The 13,408-nt window shown below is 59.9% G+C and overlaps 1 protein-coding gene and 1 long non-coding RNA gene across 2 annotated transcripts; one reads left to right on the forward strand and one right to left on the reverse strand.

Annotated features, from left to right (window-relative positions):
- Positions 1–4,422: 4,422 nt before the first annotated feature.
- LOC132531633 (uncharacterized) lies at positions 4,423–5,439 on the reverse strand. The gene is made up of 3 exons (XR_009544147.1): positions 5,156–5,439; positions 4,551–4,867; positions 4,423–4,443 (listed from the first exon to the last, which is right to left on the reverse strand). It is a non-coding gene; the product is annotated as an uncharacterized LOC132531633 (long non-coding RNA).
- Positions 5,440–5,997: 558 nt separating this feature from the next.
- On the forward strand, positions 5,998–9,632 carry ADRA2B (adrenoceptor alpha 2B). The gene has a single exon (XM_060169628.1). The coding sequence runs from the start codon at positions 6,448–6,450 to the stop codon at positions 7,789–7,791; it is 1,344 nt and encodes a 447-aa protein (XP_060025611.1). The 5' UTR covers positions 5,998–6,447; the 3' UTR covers positions 7,792–9,632.
- Positions 9,633–13,408: the final 3,776 nt, after the last annotated feature.

A 13,408-nucleotide genomic window follows, 5' to 3' on the forward strand; every position in this document is an offset into this window, starting at 1 on the left:
GGGGTTGCTCTCCCAAGTCTTGCGCCCAAACGTGGGACGTGGGGTAGCAGAGTTTAGAGTAGGGGAGCAGAGGCTCTGGCCACAGCAGGGTGACAGCTCCCCTGGGAGATTCCCAAGCAAAGACTTTGGGCCAACCCTAGGATAGAGACAGTATACATACCCATTTATCAGAAATAAGTGTGACTGTATCACGACCTGTGGGCCTCTGATACCCAGCTGGGGTTTCTCGGTGGCCACGCTGGGTCAGAGAAGGCCATGTGCTTTGTGTGCTGTGAGGCCCTCCCAGCTCAGAGGCTGCCTCCATTAAGATGTGGCTTTTGATCTTGGACTCTGGGTTCTCCAGAGAGGGAGGTGGGGCTGGCTGATCCTATTGGCTCATGGGGAAGACTGCTTACTCTTTCTTTGCGGGTGATCAGGGACGAAGCTGTCCTTGTCCTCTCCTTGCCTATCACTACAGAGCCCAGGCCCCAGGCCAGCTCTGGGCCCAGGCCTGTTCCATGAGCCCCATCCTTCCTGTGATGGTCCAGCCCTGGTCCAGCCCCTGGAGCCCCAGCACGGAGGGTGTGATATGTATGGGGCCCTGGGGTGTCAACCAGAGCCCGGTGGATAGCCGCCACCTCCCAGAGTCTACAGCCTATTCTCCAATCCCCAACCACACAGCAATGTGGGCTCGCTCATCAATTTATTCACTCATCCAACACACATCTATTGTTTTTGTTTTGTGTTTTTTTGCGATACGCGGGCCTCTCACTGTTGTGGCCTCTCCCGTTGCGGAGCACAGGCTCCGGACGCGCAGGCTCAGCGGCCATGGCTCACGGGCCCAGCCGCTCCGCGGCACGCGGGATCCTCCCAGACCGGGGCACGAACCCGCGTCCCCTGCATCGGCAGGCAGACTCTCAACCGCTGCGCCATCAGGGAAGCCCCAACACACCTCTATTGAATTTAGGTGCCAGGCAGGCTCTGTTATAGGCACTGGGAATAACTTGGGAAACAAGGCATGTTTTCTATTCCCAGTTTATTCAGTGACAGGGAGAGGGATGGACAGTAAACAGGCAAATAAAGCATCTGGGATTCGTAAGTGATGGCGGAGGGCGAACGTTTCTATAGGCTGTTGGCATTTCACCTGAGACCTGAATGGCAGGAGGCTGCTACCCTGGGAACATCCAGGGAAAGAGCAGCCGGTGCAGAGGCCCTGAGGCAGGAAGAAGCAAGGTGTGTCAGGCCAGTGCGAGTGGGATGTGTGCGCGTGGATGGGGGGGACACAGGCAGGGCCTGGTCAGCCAGAAAGCGATGGTTTTATTTCATGAGCAACAGGGAGCAGCTGCTGGAAGGTTCTAAGGAAGGGTGTGACAAGATCTGATTTAAAATTTAAAAAGTCATGCCGGATACTCCCTGGAAAACGAACTGGAATCGGGAAGGACAGCTGGTAGCCACTGCAGTTGTGCAAGTGAAGGTGATGGGGGTCATGGAAAGGGGCAGAAGTGGGTGCTTTGGGAGTATGTTTTGGAGGTTGAGGCAAGCGCACTTGCGGTTGGATGTAGGGGCTGAGGGCATCTCAGCAGTGAGAACTGAGGGGAGAGACCTGGTTCAGGGGAAATGGGCGTGTGAAGTCTGAGGCTACTAGATGTCAAATGGGTGGGTCAGGGAGTGTGTGGGGCGGTGTCCTGGACCTTGTACGATGTTTGGTAGCATCTTTGGCCTCTACCCGCTAGATGCCAGTAGCAACCCCCTTCCTCCTGTGGTTAAAGTCAAAAGTGTCTGCAGATATTGCCAAATGTCCCTAGGAAGGGGCAAAAATCACTCTGTGAGAATCACTGATTTAGGATTTGGCAGAAGGAAAGGAAACTGAGAAGTGGCCTGTGAGGAGGGAGCAGAGTGTCCCCCAGGAAGGGTCCATCATATAAAACGCTGCTGAGAAACAGTAAGAACACGACTCAGAATGAGCCTGGCACTTGGCGCCGTGGAGTCACAAATGACCCGCCAGGAGGAGATTCAGTGGAGGGTGGGGTGCAGACGTCCTACAAGGGTGAAGGGGAGAATGTGAGGGATTAGAGACAAGGACCAGGCAAACGAGAAGGTAGCAGCTGCAGGGGGGCACGGAGGGCTTCTTAAGGAGGGGGCTGGCCCTTAGAGTGGGGGAGTGATAGCTGGTGAGGGGGTAATTGAAGGAGCAGAGTCCTGGGGGACATGAGAGGGGTTGGGGTCCAGGGCATATGCCAAGGACTTGCCCTAAGAGTGGAGATGCAGCTCGGATACAGGTGCGCTTGGGGGATGGGTGCCTGCCAGATGGCTTCCATTTTCTCTTAAGTACAAAGCAAAGCTACAGCTTACAGGTAGGGGGCGGGCAGGAGGGGGATGCCGATTGTGAAGCATGGGTAAGTGAGCCCACTAGGGAAGTCTAGAGATTTGCGGTCGTGAATTTAAAGCGAGGCCAGTCGATGCAGTGCGTGTTTTGCTCTGGAAAAAGCAGCTGCTTGGTCAAAGGCAGGGTGGATGATTTAGGTTTGACCAGGGTTGGGGTTTTGTCAGGAGAGGTGTGATGGAGGGAGGGAGAATGATTGACTTACATCACACAGCGCACGACTCAAGGGTCTGGGGAGGCGGGGAGGCTGGGTCATACAGGGTGGTCTGGGGTAAGGGTCCCAGGGATTTGAAAGGCTGGAGCTTCTGGTGAAAGCTGGGGGGCGGAGTGAAGCCTGGTTGGGGATCATCCCCATGGGCCCTCAGGGCAGGGAGGGCAGCACCTTGAGCTGCTGGAACCCTGGCCAAGGAGGCAGAGGGGCCAGTGTCACCTTTCAGACCTGGAGAAGTGGTTCCAGGGCTTTCAACTAAGATGGCACAACTCTTGCTGGGCTCTCACAGCCAGGGATGGGACAACTGTCTCCCCTTTCTTTGGAAAAGATGCTACTAGGTCACCTTTCCCCCATGGCCCCTCTTTCCAAGGACATCCCTTGGGGGCACCTTCATTTGGGTACCACCTGTCTAAGAAAAACTCAAGTGTATGTCATCTGCTGATGCCTGCTACCATTACTCTTCACCTTTCAACAATCTTGGCTAGGTACTGGGGACAGAGAAGTGATGTCTGCTCTGATGGAGGGGGTGGTGCAACAAACCATCGGACTCCATCTCGCTCTGAGCGTGAAATTGGCACCGAGGGAGGGCAGGGTAACTCCCTCTGCCTGAGAGGCGGTGACAGGTGAGCAGACCTTGAAGACAGAGTAGGGGTCCACCAAGCACAGAAGGACGGGTAAGGAGGGCGTTTCTGGCAGAGCAAACAGCCCCTGGAAAGGACTAGAGATATGGGAGCTCAGGGCACGTCCGGGGACCAGCACGTAGCCTGGTGTGGCCCGGAAGGTGGGCCAGTGCCTGTCACTGCCTCCCCCTCCCCCTAAATGTGGCTGGGAGTAATCTAGGCAGCTCCTGCCGCTGGCTGGTTGTAGATCTGGGACTGACTCTGCCAGCCCTAGTGGAGCAGGATGATGAGGGAAGGTCAGATCTAGTTCGGGAAGCGCTGATGGAAGCCCTGCTGGGGCCCGAGGCTCTGATTCATGCAGGGCTCGTGGAGCAGGCAGCTGGGGACTGTGGGTGTGTGGGGAGATGAAGACCACAGAGAGCAACGGGAATCGAGTTACGTAACGGTGCCCACTGCCCCGAGAGCCAGCCGCTGGTCTTGGGGGTGGGTGGGGCTGGGAGGCAGCAGCGGGTGGCACAGAGCCTGGGTGGTGGCTCAGCCTCAAGGGTTCCTGTAGACTCTCTCTGGCTGTCCTCAACCCAGGCTGGTACCCAGCAGGGCCCGGTGCTGCCCCTTCAGGGAAGGCCCAGGTGAGAATCAGCATTGATTTGTAGGACAGAAAGGATGGGGTGGGGTTGGTATAAGCAGCCCTGGCCTCAGTTCCTGCAGAGGCCTGGAGGCCCGGCCTTTCAAGGAAAACAAGCCAACAGACAAAAGGCTGCTGCTGACTGCAGTGTCTGGGGAGATACCCACCGGCCCCCCAGCCCGAGAATGGTGGGACAGGGTGAAAAATGGTCCTTCTCAAAGCCCATTTGGGCCACCAGGGTGCTGAGATTCCCTGCCGTGGGACAGGGAACCACGGGGACAGGCAGGAACTTGCTTAAGCGGCTGCTTCCCCAGATCCAAAGGCCACCCCTCTGTCCTGCCTCAGGGAAGGGGTTTCTGAGGCCTCTCCATCCCTGGCGACCGTGGGGTGGAAGCCCAGCAAGTCGAAGGATGCATTCATGGAACCTGTCTCTGGAGGGGGCAAGGGAGGCTGGCCGCCTCTCCAAACCTAGCCTAGGTAGTACCTACCCCACCAGGCTGTAGGCACTCTCATCTAACAGGGGAGCTGGGTAGGCTGGCAAGAGGCAGGGAGAGCCCAGGATCAAGGAGGATGTCCCTCAGTCCTGCCATGTGGCTGGGGGTGGGTGGGTACCACCTGTCTGAGCCTGGGTAGGGGTGACACATTGTGGGCACCTTGAGGTCACACGCTCTGCTCCCATGAAGATGGAGCAGGCACGCTGGATCAAGGTCATGTCCTTTGGGGGAGACTTACTTTCAGAAGTGGATTGATGCTTTATACAGAGGATGCCATGCACAGCTGTGGGCTAGCAATATATAGGCCTCGTCTAGGCTGGGGTTACAGCATTAGGGGCTCCGGAAACGGTGAAAAAAGCGCCCTTGAGGCTGCCCAGGCTGGCGCTGGTGGCAGTGGCCACAGGGAGCGTGGGGAGGGGGAGGGTGTGTGACGACCGCCGGTCCTGCGCAGCTCTTTTAGGCCAGAGTGAGGTTAGGGTGCCGTGTGTGCTTAGTCGGGAATTTCTTCTCACCCCAACTGCTTTTTCCAGGGCTACTCCAAGGGGGGTGCGTAGCCTGCGGGGTGGGGGCGGAGTCAGCAGGACTGGAGCAGGGAGGGGGGTCCCTACAAATGCAAAGGGAAGCTCTTCCCTTCGAAGCTGCCCCTGAGACCAATATTTTCTCTGAATTGTGTCAAAAAGACCCCGCCCTTGACTAGGTCTCCCTGCTCTGCACCAGGGGACATCCTCTTCCTACCGGTCACGATGTCGGAGTTTGCAAGCCCCCTCCCCCGCGCCTCCCGCCCCCGTCTCCGCCTGAGTCTCATTTGTTGAGACTTGGGTCCAAGCCAGTTTTTTTTCTTACCTCTTTGCCCTTAATGGAGGAAACTGAGGCAGCTGCAGGAGAAACGGGAAAGCTGAAGTCGTCAATCGCAGGCTCTGAGTACTCGCTTGCCCCCCGCCCCGGGCTTGGGAGCCTTCTCAGTGGCCCCGGGAAGCGGCAGGCGGCGGGTCTCTGGGGGCCGCGGACGAGCTCGGCAGGCGGGTGGCGGCAGGGGGCGCTCACCACGTGGCCACGCGCGCCTCCTCGGGCTCCGCAGGCCCGACGGAGTCCAGTCTGTGCGGAAAAGCATTTGGGGAAGGGGTTCCCAGCAGTCTCTCGGCTCACCTCACGCCCTCCGCTGGGCTTCTTTCCTCGCGGGCTCCGGTCAGCGGGTGTGGTTTATTATGCTCCAGCGCCCCGACACACCCACCCACCCTCGCCTTGGGGCTCTTGGGTGGTGGGAGGGGAGGTCTGCTCGCGCCCACCGTCCTAGACCCGGGGGCTCGGTCCTAGCCCCGCAGTCCTCAGGAGAGACGTCCCGCCTCGGCGCCCGCGGACCCGCCAGCGCCGCGTCCCAGCTCCCCGCGTGCACCGACCCTTCCACTTCTGCCAGCATCCTTCCCTTGGTCCCGAAGACCCCAGACGCCGGGCCCCTCTGACCTGCCGCAGAGCGGAGGCCGGGAGGAAAACGGAGTAGGGGTGCCAAGGCGGAGGCCGGGGGCGCCGGGAGGCTGCGGTCCGCCCACCCCTCAGCGAGGCGCACCTCCCACCCACCCTGGGTCTCACCGCCCGCCCCGCCTCCCTTCCCTCCTCCTGCTCCCGCCTCCAGTCTCCTCCCTACTCCAGCCGCGCTCTCTCTCCTCCCCACTCCCCTGCCGCGGCGGGCTGCCTGCAGACGCGGCTCCGGGCTAGAGCCGGCGGAGCGGAGCGGGCCTCGCCCTCCTTGCCTCCTCCGACAACCGGCGGCGCGCCGCCTGCCCGGCCGGCCGGGGCCCCGCGCCCCAGCGTGAGTCCAGCAGCCTCCCAGCGGCGGCGCCCAACTTTCCCTCCGTTCCGGGCGGGGCGGGGACGGCAGCGGGACATCTTGGTAAACTTCTCCGGGGCAGACGGCAGGGAGCCCGGGTGCCGGTGCAAGAGGATGTAGGAGGGCGGTGGCCGGCCCCGGGCGTCCCCCGCCCTCTTGGCCCCTTTCGGCCTGGCCATGGGGCTCCAGCACCTTCAGCTCAGCCAGGGGGTCGACACCCTCGTCTAGCCGACCTGGGTGGGAAAGCGCTGTCGCCGGCTGTGCACGCGCTGGGCGAGCAGCGCCCCTTCTGGCCGCGTCCGGCCCCGCCATGGACCACCAGGAGCCCTACTCCGTGCAGGCCACTGCGGCCATCGCGGCGGTCATCACCTTCCTCATCCTCTTCACCATCTTCGGCAACGCGCTGGTCATCTTGGCTGTGCTGACAAGCCGCTCGCTGCGAGCCCCGCAGAACCTGTTCCTAGTGTCGCTGGCCGCCGCCGACATCCTGGTGGCCACGCTCATCATCCCTTTCTCGCTGGCCAACGAGCTGCTGGGCTACTGGTACTTCTGGCGCACCTGGTGCGAGGTGTACCTGGCGCTCGACGTGCTCTTCTGCACCTCCTCCATCGTACACCTGTGTGCCATCAGCCTGGACCGCTACTGGGCCGTGAGCCGCGCGCTGGAGTACAACTCCAAGCGCACCCCGCGCCGCATCAAATGCATCATCCTCACCGTGTGGCTCATCGCAGCTGTCATCTCGCTGCCGCCCCTCATCTACAAGGGCGACCCGGCTCCGCAGCCCCGAGGGCGCCCCCAGTGCAAGCTCAACCAAGAGGCCTGGTACATCCTGGCCTCCAGCATCGGATCTTTCTTTGCACCCTGCCTTATCATGATCCTTGTCTACCTGCGGATCTATCTGATCGCCAAGCGCAGCCACTGCAGAGGTCCCAGGGCCAAGGGGGGCCCTGGGGAGGGGGGGTCTAAGCCGCCCCACCCTGTCCCTGGGGAAGTTTCAGCCTCGGCCAGATTGCCAACTCTGGCCTCTCAACTGGCTACTGCTGGAGAGGCCAATGGATGCTCCCAGCCCACTGGGGAGAAGGACGAGGGGGAGACCCCTGAAGACCCTGGGACCCCCGCCTTGCCACCCAGCTGGCCTGCCCGCCCCAGCTCAGGCCAGGGTCAGAAGGAAGGTGTTTGTGGGACATCTCCAGAGGAGGGGGGGGCTGAAGAGGAGGAGGAGGGGGTGTGTGAGCCGAAGGCCTCGGCAGCGTCTCCCGCCTCAGCTTGCAGCCCATCCCTGCAGCAACCACAGGGTTCCCGGCTGCTGGCAACCCTACGTGGCCAGGTGCTCCTGAGCAGGGGCAAGGGCACTGCGGGGGGGCAGTGGTGGCGGCGGCGGACGCAGCTGACCCGGGAGAAGCGGTTCACGTTCGTGCTGGCCGTGGTCATCGGCGTCTTCGTGCTCTGCTGGTTCCCCTTCTTCTTCAGCTACAGCCTGGGTGCCATCTGCCCTCAGCACTGCAAGGTGCCCCACGGCCTCTTCCAGTTCTTCTTCTGGATTGGCTACTGCAACAGCTCGCTGAACCCTGTCATCTACACCATCTTCAACCAGGACTTTCGTCGTGCCTTCCGAAGGATCCTTTGCCGCAAGTGGACCCAGACGGCCTGGTGAGCCCGCCTGCCCGCTGCCCATGTGGGGTTGGTGCCAGGGCCACCCTGCTTCTTGCCCCGTTGTATGTGGCCACCTCCCTAGGGCTTTCTGGTCCCTTCCCTGGTCCTGCAGGCCTCATCCCGGGAACCCCCTCGGAGGGGCAGGGTCTATTTGAAGCCTCCCCTTGCTGGCTTGGCCGTGAGGGGCCATCTTCTCCACCCCCTGCCTGTGCACAGGCAGATGGATGAGGCTTGGACCTTCCTGAATGTGGCCGCGGCCAGGCTCCCTCGCAGAACCCCAGACCCCTGCAAACCTTGAGGACCCTGTGTTTTCTGGTTGATCACTTGCTTGTGGCGTTTTGTATCTTTCTCATCTTCCCCTTGAAAAGAGCAGGAAGCCAGCCTTCCGCTTCTTCCAGGAGGGCCTGCTGCTGAGGAAGGGGCAGAAACGATGATGGGCATCCGTGCCGTGTGCCCGTGGTCCCCATTAGACCCTGGGTGGGGGCTTACGGGCTGGCCCCATCTTTGGGCCCTTCTTCTCCTTCCCCCTGCTTTTGGAGTTGTAACTCCAGAACTGCGGATCCTTTTCCTCACCCGGCGCCCCTCTGGGAGGCTGGTGGGTGCATGGACGCCTCCTGGGGGGTGGTCTGGGGGTCTGGCCTCTGCCTCCACGGGAGAGCCCTGATCACTAGCATTTACCGCCTGCAAAACCCAGGGCAACAATAGCTTGCCGCCTACTTGCTGCAGGGAGATGAAAGGCTTCGCGGAAAGTTTTGAGCTCCGTGGGGGAACGCACTAGAGAACCAGAAAATGTGATTATTCGGTGATATAAAAATCCCCCTTTTCTGGGTTTACCACCGCCTGTCTTCCTATAGACTTTTGCTCTGTGCCTGGGGTGTAAATTCCTACCCCAAACTGGAAGTGGGGAGTTGCAGACAGAACCACGACTTCAGTTAAAGGATTTATTCGAGAATGTGTTCTTATGCCTGCAAAGGTTGGAGTTATTACGCTGCATGACAACTTCTCGACATTTCACCTACAACACCAAGAGGGTTTTCATTGGCTTGGACCCCCCAATGGGGGGGAGAAGCCTTTTGTCATCAAGCAGGCACATTGTTTCCCCAGGATCGCTAAAAATACCCACCGCGTGGGAACGGTCTGAGATGAGAGCATGTGGTGGGGTGCTGGGGCTAGAGCAGGTGAGAAGGGGCCCCATGGACTCCCAGGGGAGCCTCCCACTGGAGTTCCTGGGCAGGGCTCCAAGCCCCAAATAGGTCCCTTTGATGCATAACTGATTCCACCCCAGGTGGGTACCGTCTGTCCATCTCAGACCCAGCCACGTTGCTCCACCCCACTGATGGGCCTCCACGGGCCTCTCCCTCCTGGTCCCCTCGCCCACCCTAGAACTGGCACCTGGAACAGTTGAGGGAACGTGGAGGATGTCTTGCAGTCTTCCCCATGCGAGCGCCTGGCTTCACCATTCAGCCGGTGAGCATCCTGTCTTGGGGGCGGGGCTGAGCAGCACAGGCACCAATGGCACGCTGATGGGCCTGGCTAGACTTGGAGGGACGCTGAGGGAGTTTTCTGGGGTGGAGAGAATGGAGGGGACCAAAGAGAGTCCCTCCTGGGGTGGGAGGCTGTCCAGTTCATTCCCTGGTCTCAGTGTGAGGCCAGTGCATTGCCTCCGGGCAGGGCTGGGGAGGCTGGGCCCGGGGGAGGGGCTGGTTTATGACATCTGCTGACTGGTCTTGTGTGTGCCCCATGCGACCCCTGCTATCGTTGCCTGTGACTCCCTTGTTGTGATATGCAGGGGTTTTTTTAAAGTCTGAGCTATTTTATCAATAAAGGGATATTTTGTAATAAGCAAGCTGTGTCCTCATTGTCCAAGCGCTGCCAGGAGGAGCTATTCCTCACCTGCTTGAGTAGTAGACTCTGGGCATGGGCGCCTTCCCAGGGCCAGTTGCCCTTTCCTCCTCTGGGTGCGGCTGGCTGGTACCCACACACCTGCCTGCCTGCTTTGTCCACTCAGCATCCCTTATCCATCATTACAAGTCAGTGGGGGCGAGAGTCGCCAGGGGAGCCTGAGACTGGCTGCCCGGGAAGGGAAGGAAGGGAGGGCATCCCAGAGGAGATGGCCTTTGGGCAGGGTCTTGGGGGAAGATCAGGAGTGTACCAAGAGGGAAGACGGGAAGGTGTCCTGGGCAGGAGAAAGCACAGGCAAAACATATTGTGATGGTGAATTTGTGGCAGTTCAGGAGTCAGCCTGAAGCCAGCCCTGATGGGCGGGCAGGCACGACAGCTGGGGGCCAGCAGAGGTGGTCAGACACCACCCACATGGGATGGGGGGGACATGGGGAAGGGGAAGGGGGGAGGAGGAGGAGAGGGGGAGGGGAGGGGAGGGGAGGAGGAGGAGGGGGAGGGGGGAGGGGAGGAGGAGAGGGGGAAGGGGGAGGAGGGGAGGGGAGGAGGGAAGAGGGGAGGGGGAGGGGGAGGAGGAGAGGGGAGGGGAGGGGAGGAGGGGTGAGGGAGGGTCACTCTGAGGAATTTTTTTTTTTTTTTTTTTTTTTGCGGTACGCGGGCCTCTCACTGCTGTGGCCTCTCCCGTTGGGGAGCACAGGCTCCGGACGCGCAGGCCCAGCGGCCATGGCTCACGGGCCCAGCCGCTCCGCGGCATGTGGGATCTTCCCGGACTGGGGCACGAACCCGTGTCCCCTGCATCGGCAGCGGACTCTCAACCACTGCGCCACCAGGGAAGCCCTGAGGGATGTTTTAAGCTGCTGCCTTCAGCAAGGGGCGGGAGAGTGGGATGGAGCTGCTTCGTGTTAGGCTCTCCAGCACTAAGATTCAGAGCTGGAAGGCCTGCTGACGGCTCCTCTCAGTCTCCTCGCTTCCCAGGTGAAGGGTCTGAGGCCCCAAAGGCACCCTATGAGTTGGGTTAGGAGCTGAGCCCGCCAGGCTTCCTGGCACCGCAGAGAAGGTAGTCTCTGGCCCCCGAACAAGGCTGGCCTGCTTCTGTGGGCAGGGGAGGCCAGGCAGCAGGCTGCTGGCAGGAGCAGGTGGCAGGGGGTAGGGTAGGGCCGATGCCAATGGCAGACCCCAGGGAGGGATGAAGCCCGGGCGGGGACGGCCCACATCCGGTGCGGGGAGGCCACCCCCGCCACAGCCAAGCATTCACACTTGAAGGGGCCGTGGCTTCTGCCAGCGGCAACGACCAGAGACTCCAATGTATTCACCATCACTGGTGGACTTGGGGACACAGGGCTTCACTGAGGACTTTACAAGGAAGCCAGGCCCTGCCTTGAGGAGCTCCCAGCGCCTCCCACCAGCCTGTGCACCCACCACTAAGGCGCCGGGCCTGAGAAGGCCGTATCAAGGTAGCTCACCTCTTCCCATTTACTGAGCCCCTGGCTCTTCTGCTGCTTCCGCTGATTACCTCATTTAATCCTTTTAGGTAAGATAAGTATCAGCCCATTTTATTCCAGGGAAATGGAGGCTTAAAAGGATGCAACAGGGCTTCCCTGGTGGCGCAGTGGTTGAGAGTCCGCCTGCTGATGCAGGGGACATGGGTTTGTGCCCCGGTCCAGGAAGATCCCACATGCCGTGGAGCGGCTGGGCCTGTAAGCTGTGGCCGCTGAGCCTGCGCGTCCGGAGCCTGTGCTCCGCAACGGGAGAGGCCACAACAGTGAGAGGCCCGCGTACGCAAAAAAAAAAAAAAAAAAAAAGCATGCAATGGCTCGCCTGAGGTCATCCATGCCCAAGCTCCTTTTACTGGACCACACTCTCTGCCATTAGCATGGGAGAAGAGCTCCCCACCCAATCTCTGGAGATGGTGGCAGAAAATTACTCCTGCTAGAGCTGAGCTGTTGGCAGTCCATTCTGAATACATGTCTTGTTTGATCCTCATAACTTTGCTGGGTGTGGCCATTTTACAGAAGAGGAAACTGGGACTGGCGCTGGGTGTTAGGGGATTCTGAAGCTGCATCTGGATGGATTCAGTTGGCAGCAGTGCTGTGATAGACTGCTCATGTCTGTCACTGCTAGGGAATGAGTAAGTGATGGTATGTGTGTCACAGGTTTTCCATTCCTGACAGCTCAGTCCAATCCCTGAATTTTATTAAAGAAGAGACTGAGGCCCAAAAAAGATAACTTGCTTTGGACCTCCCCACCCCCTACTCCATAGCCACGTGGTGGGAGAACCGGGTCTAGAACCCAGGTCGTCTGACTCTGTGCCCACCATACCACAGCTTCATACTGAAGGGATTGTAACCAGACTCAAAGAATAACAGGCTCACATTCAGGAACCATCTGCTGACAGTCTGCTGCGTGCCAGGTCCTGTGCTAGGCTCATCCCCATTTTGCTACTTTATTCAGTTCTCAGATGAAGACACTGAGATACAGAGTCCTGGGGACTTGCCCAGGGTAATACGTGGTGCAGGTGGAGCTGGATCCCAGGACCCCTGGCTCCCACCCTGGCCTTCTCCTCCTCTCACAGCCCGTTCCTGCTGTTCTGTGTAAGTAGCACTTTTGATCTCACCCGGAGCCCATCTGAGAGTTAGTGGGTCAATGAGCTGGGCTCAGATCAGCAGAGATAGGGGGTGAGGATGCAGCCCTCCTTCTCCCAGGAGTGATCCTGGTGAAAGCCCTGGAGGTGAGAGCAGGGACAGAAAACCAGCGGGTGAGCCGTCTCGGCCAGGCACTTCCACCTTTTGGAGGCCCCTTTCTTAAGATGTCCCTGACCAAAGGGTGGCGCCATTAGAGAAGCCGTGGCGGGGGAGGGCTTAGGAAGACCCCTCCCCTCAACTGCACCCACTCTGTGGGAATCTGGGTCTTAGATCACAGGGGGTACCCTTGAAACAGGGTTTAGACACAGCCCCTGCCTCAGGCCAGCTGCTGAGAAATCAGGGCGCTGGGAATTGCTCTTTGGAGCATTGTTGAAAGATGCACTCCTGACCCATTGGCTCAGAAGGTACCCGTGGCAGGAGGGCCTGGCTGACCTGCCAGCAAGACTAAAGGTGGAGGGGGGCTTGTGGGTTCATCAGGCCCTTGCCCCTCCCCTTCCTCCACACGATCTCCATCTTGTGTGTTTTGGTGGGGGGCTGCTGGGAAGGGGGTGTGAGACCTTGTCCAGCTACCACTTGCAAATGAGGTTGATGCTGGCTGGGGAGGAGGCATCTACCCAGCTGGGGTTGACACTAGGCCACTTTGTGTTCCTGGTGCAGGCCGGGAGCTCTGCTCAGAGGGCCTGGTCGCTGTGGGCGGCAGGACTGGGGTGGGATTTCCATGCCAGTGAAAATCACTGGGGAGGTGGTGGGGAGGCCGGGGTCATACCCTGCTTCTGCCGTCATCTGTCTAGCTGCCCCCGAGCAGGGCTGGGTCCCTCTCAGAGCCTCAGTGTCCCTGTTTGCCCACAAGGGATTACCCCAGTGGTTCCCGGGTTCCCCAGCTTGAGGATTTATCTCTGCCCCGCCCCCAGCCCAGCTCCCAGGAAGGTCCGGACATGGAGGTTCCTGGAGTTAATCAGTTGTCCTTAGAGTCAGGCTCTAAGGATCAGGTCTGTTTTCCTCACCTTTGTATCTCAGTGCAGATGCAGACTGGGTCTGGAATGACCGATCAGTTCAGGGTCCCCTGAATCAGGCAGT

The sequence above is a fragment of the Lagenorhynchus albirostris genome, chromosome 13 (genome assembly GCF_949774975.1).
Source record: "Lagenorhynchus albirostris chromosome 13, mLagAlb1.1, whole genome shotgun sequence".
NCBI classification, from domain to species: Eukaryota; Metazoa; Chordata; class Mammalia; order Artiodactyla; family Delphinidae; genus Lagenorhynchus; species Lagenorhynchus albirostris.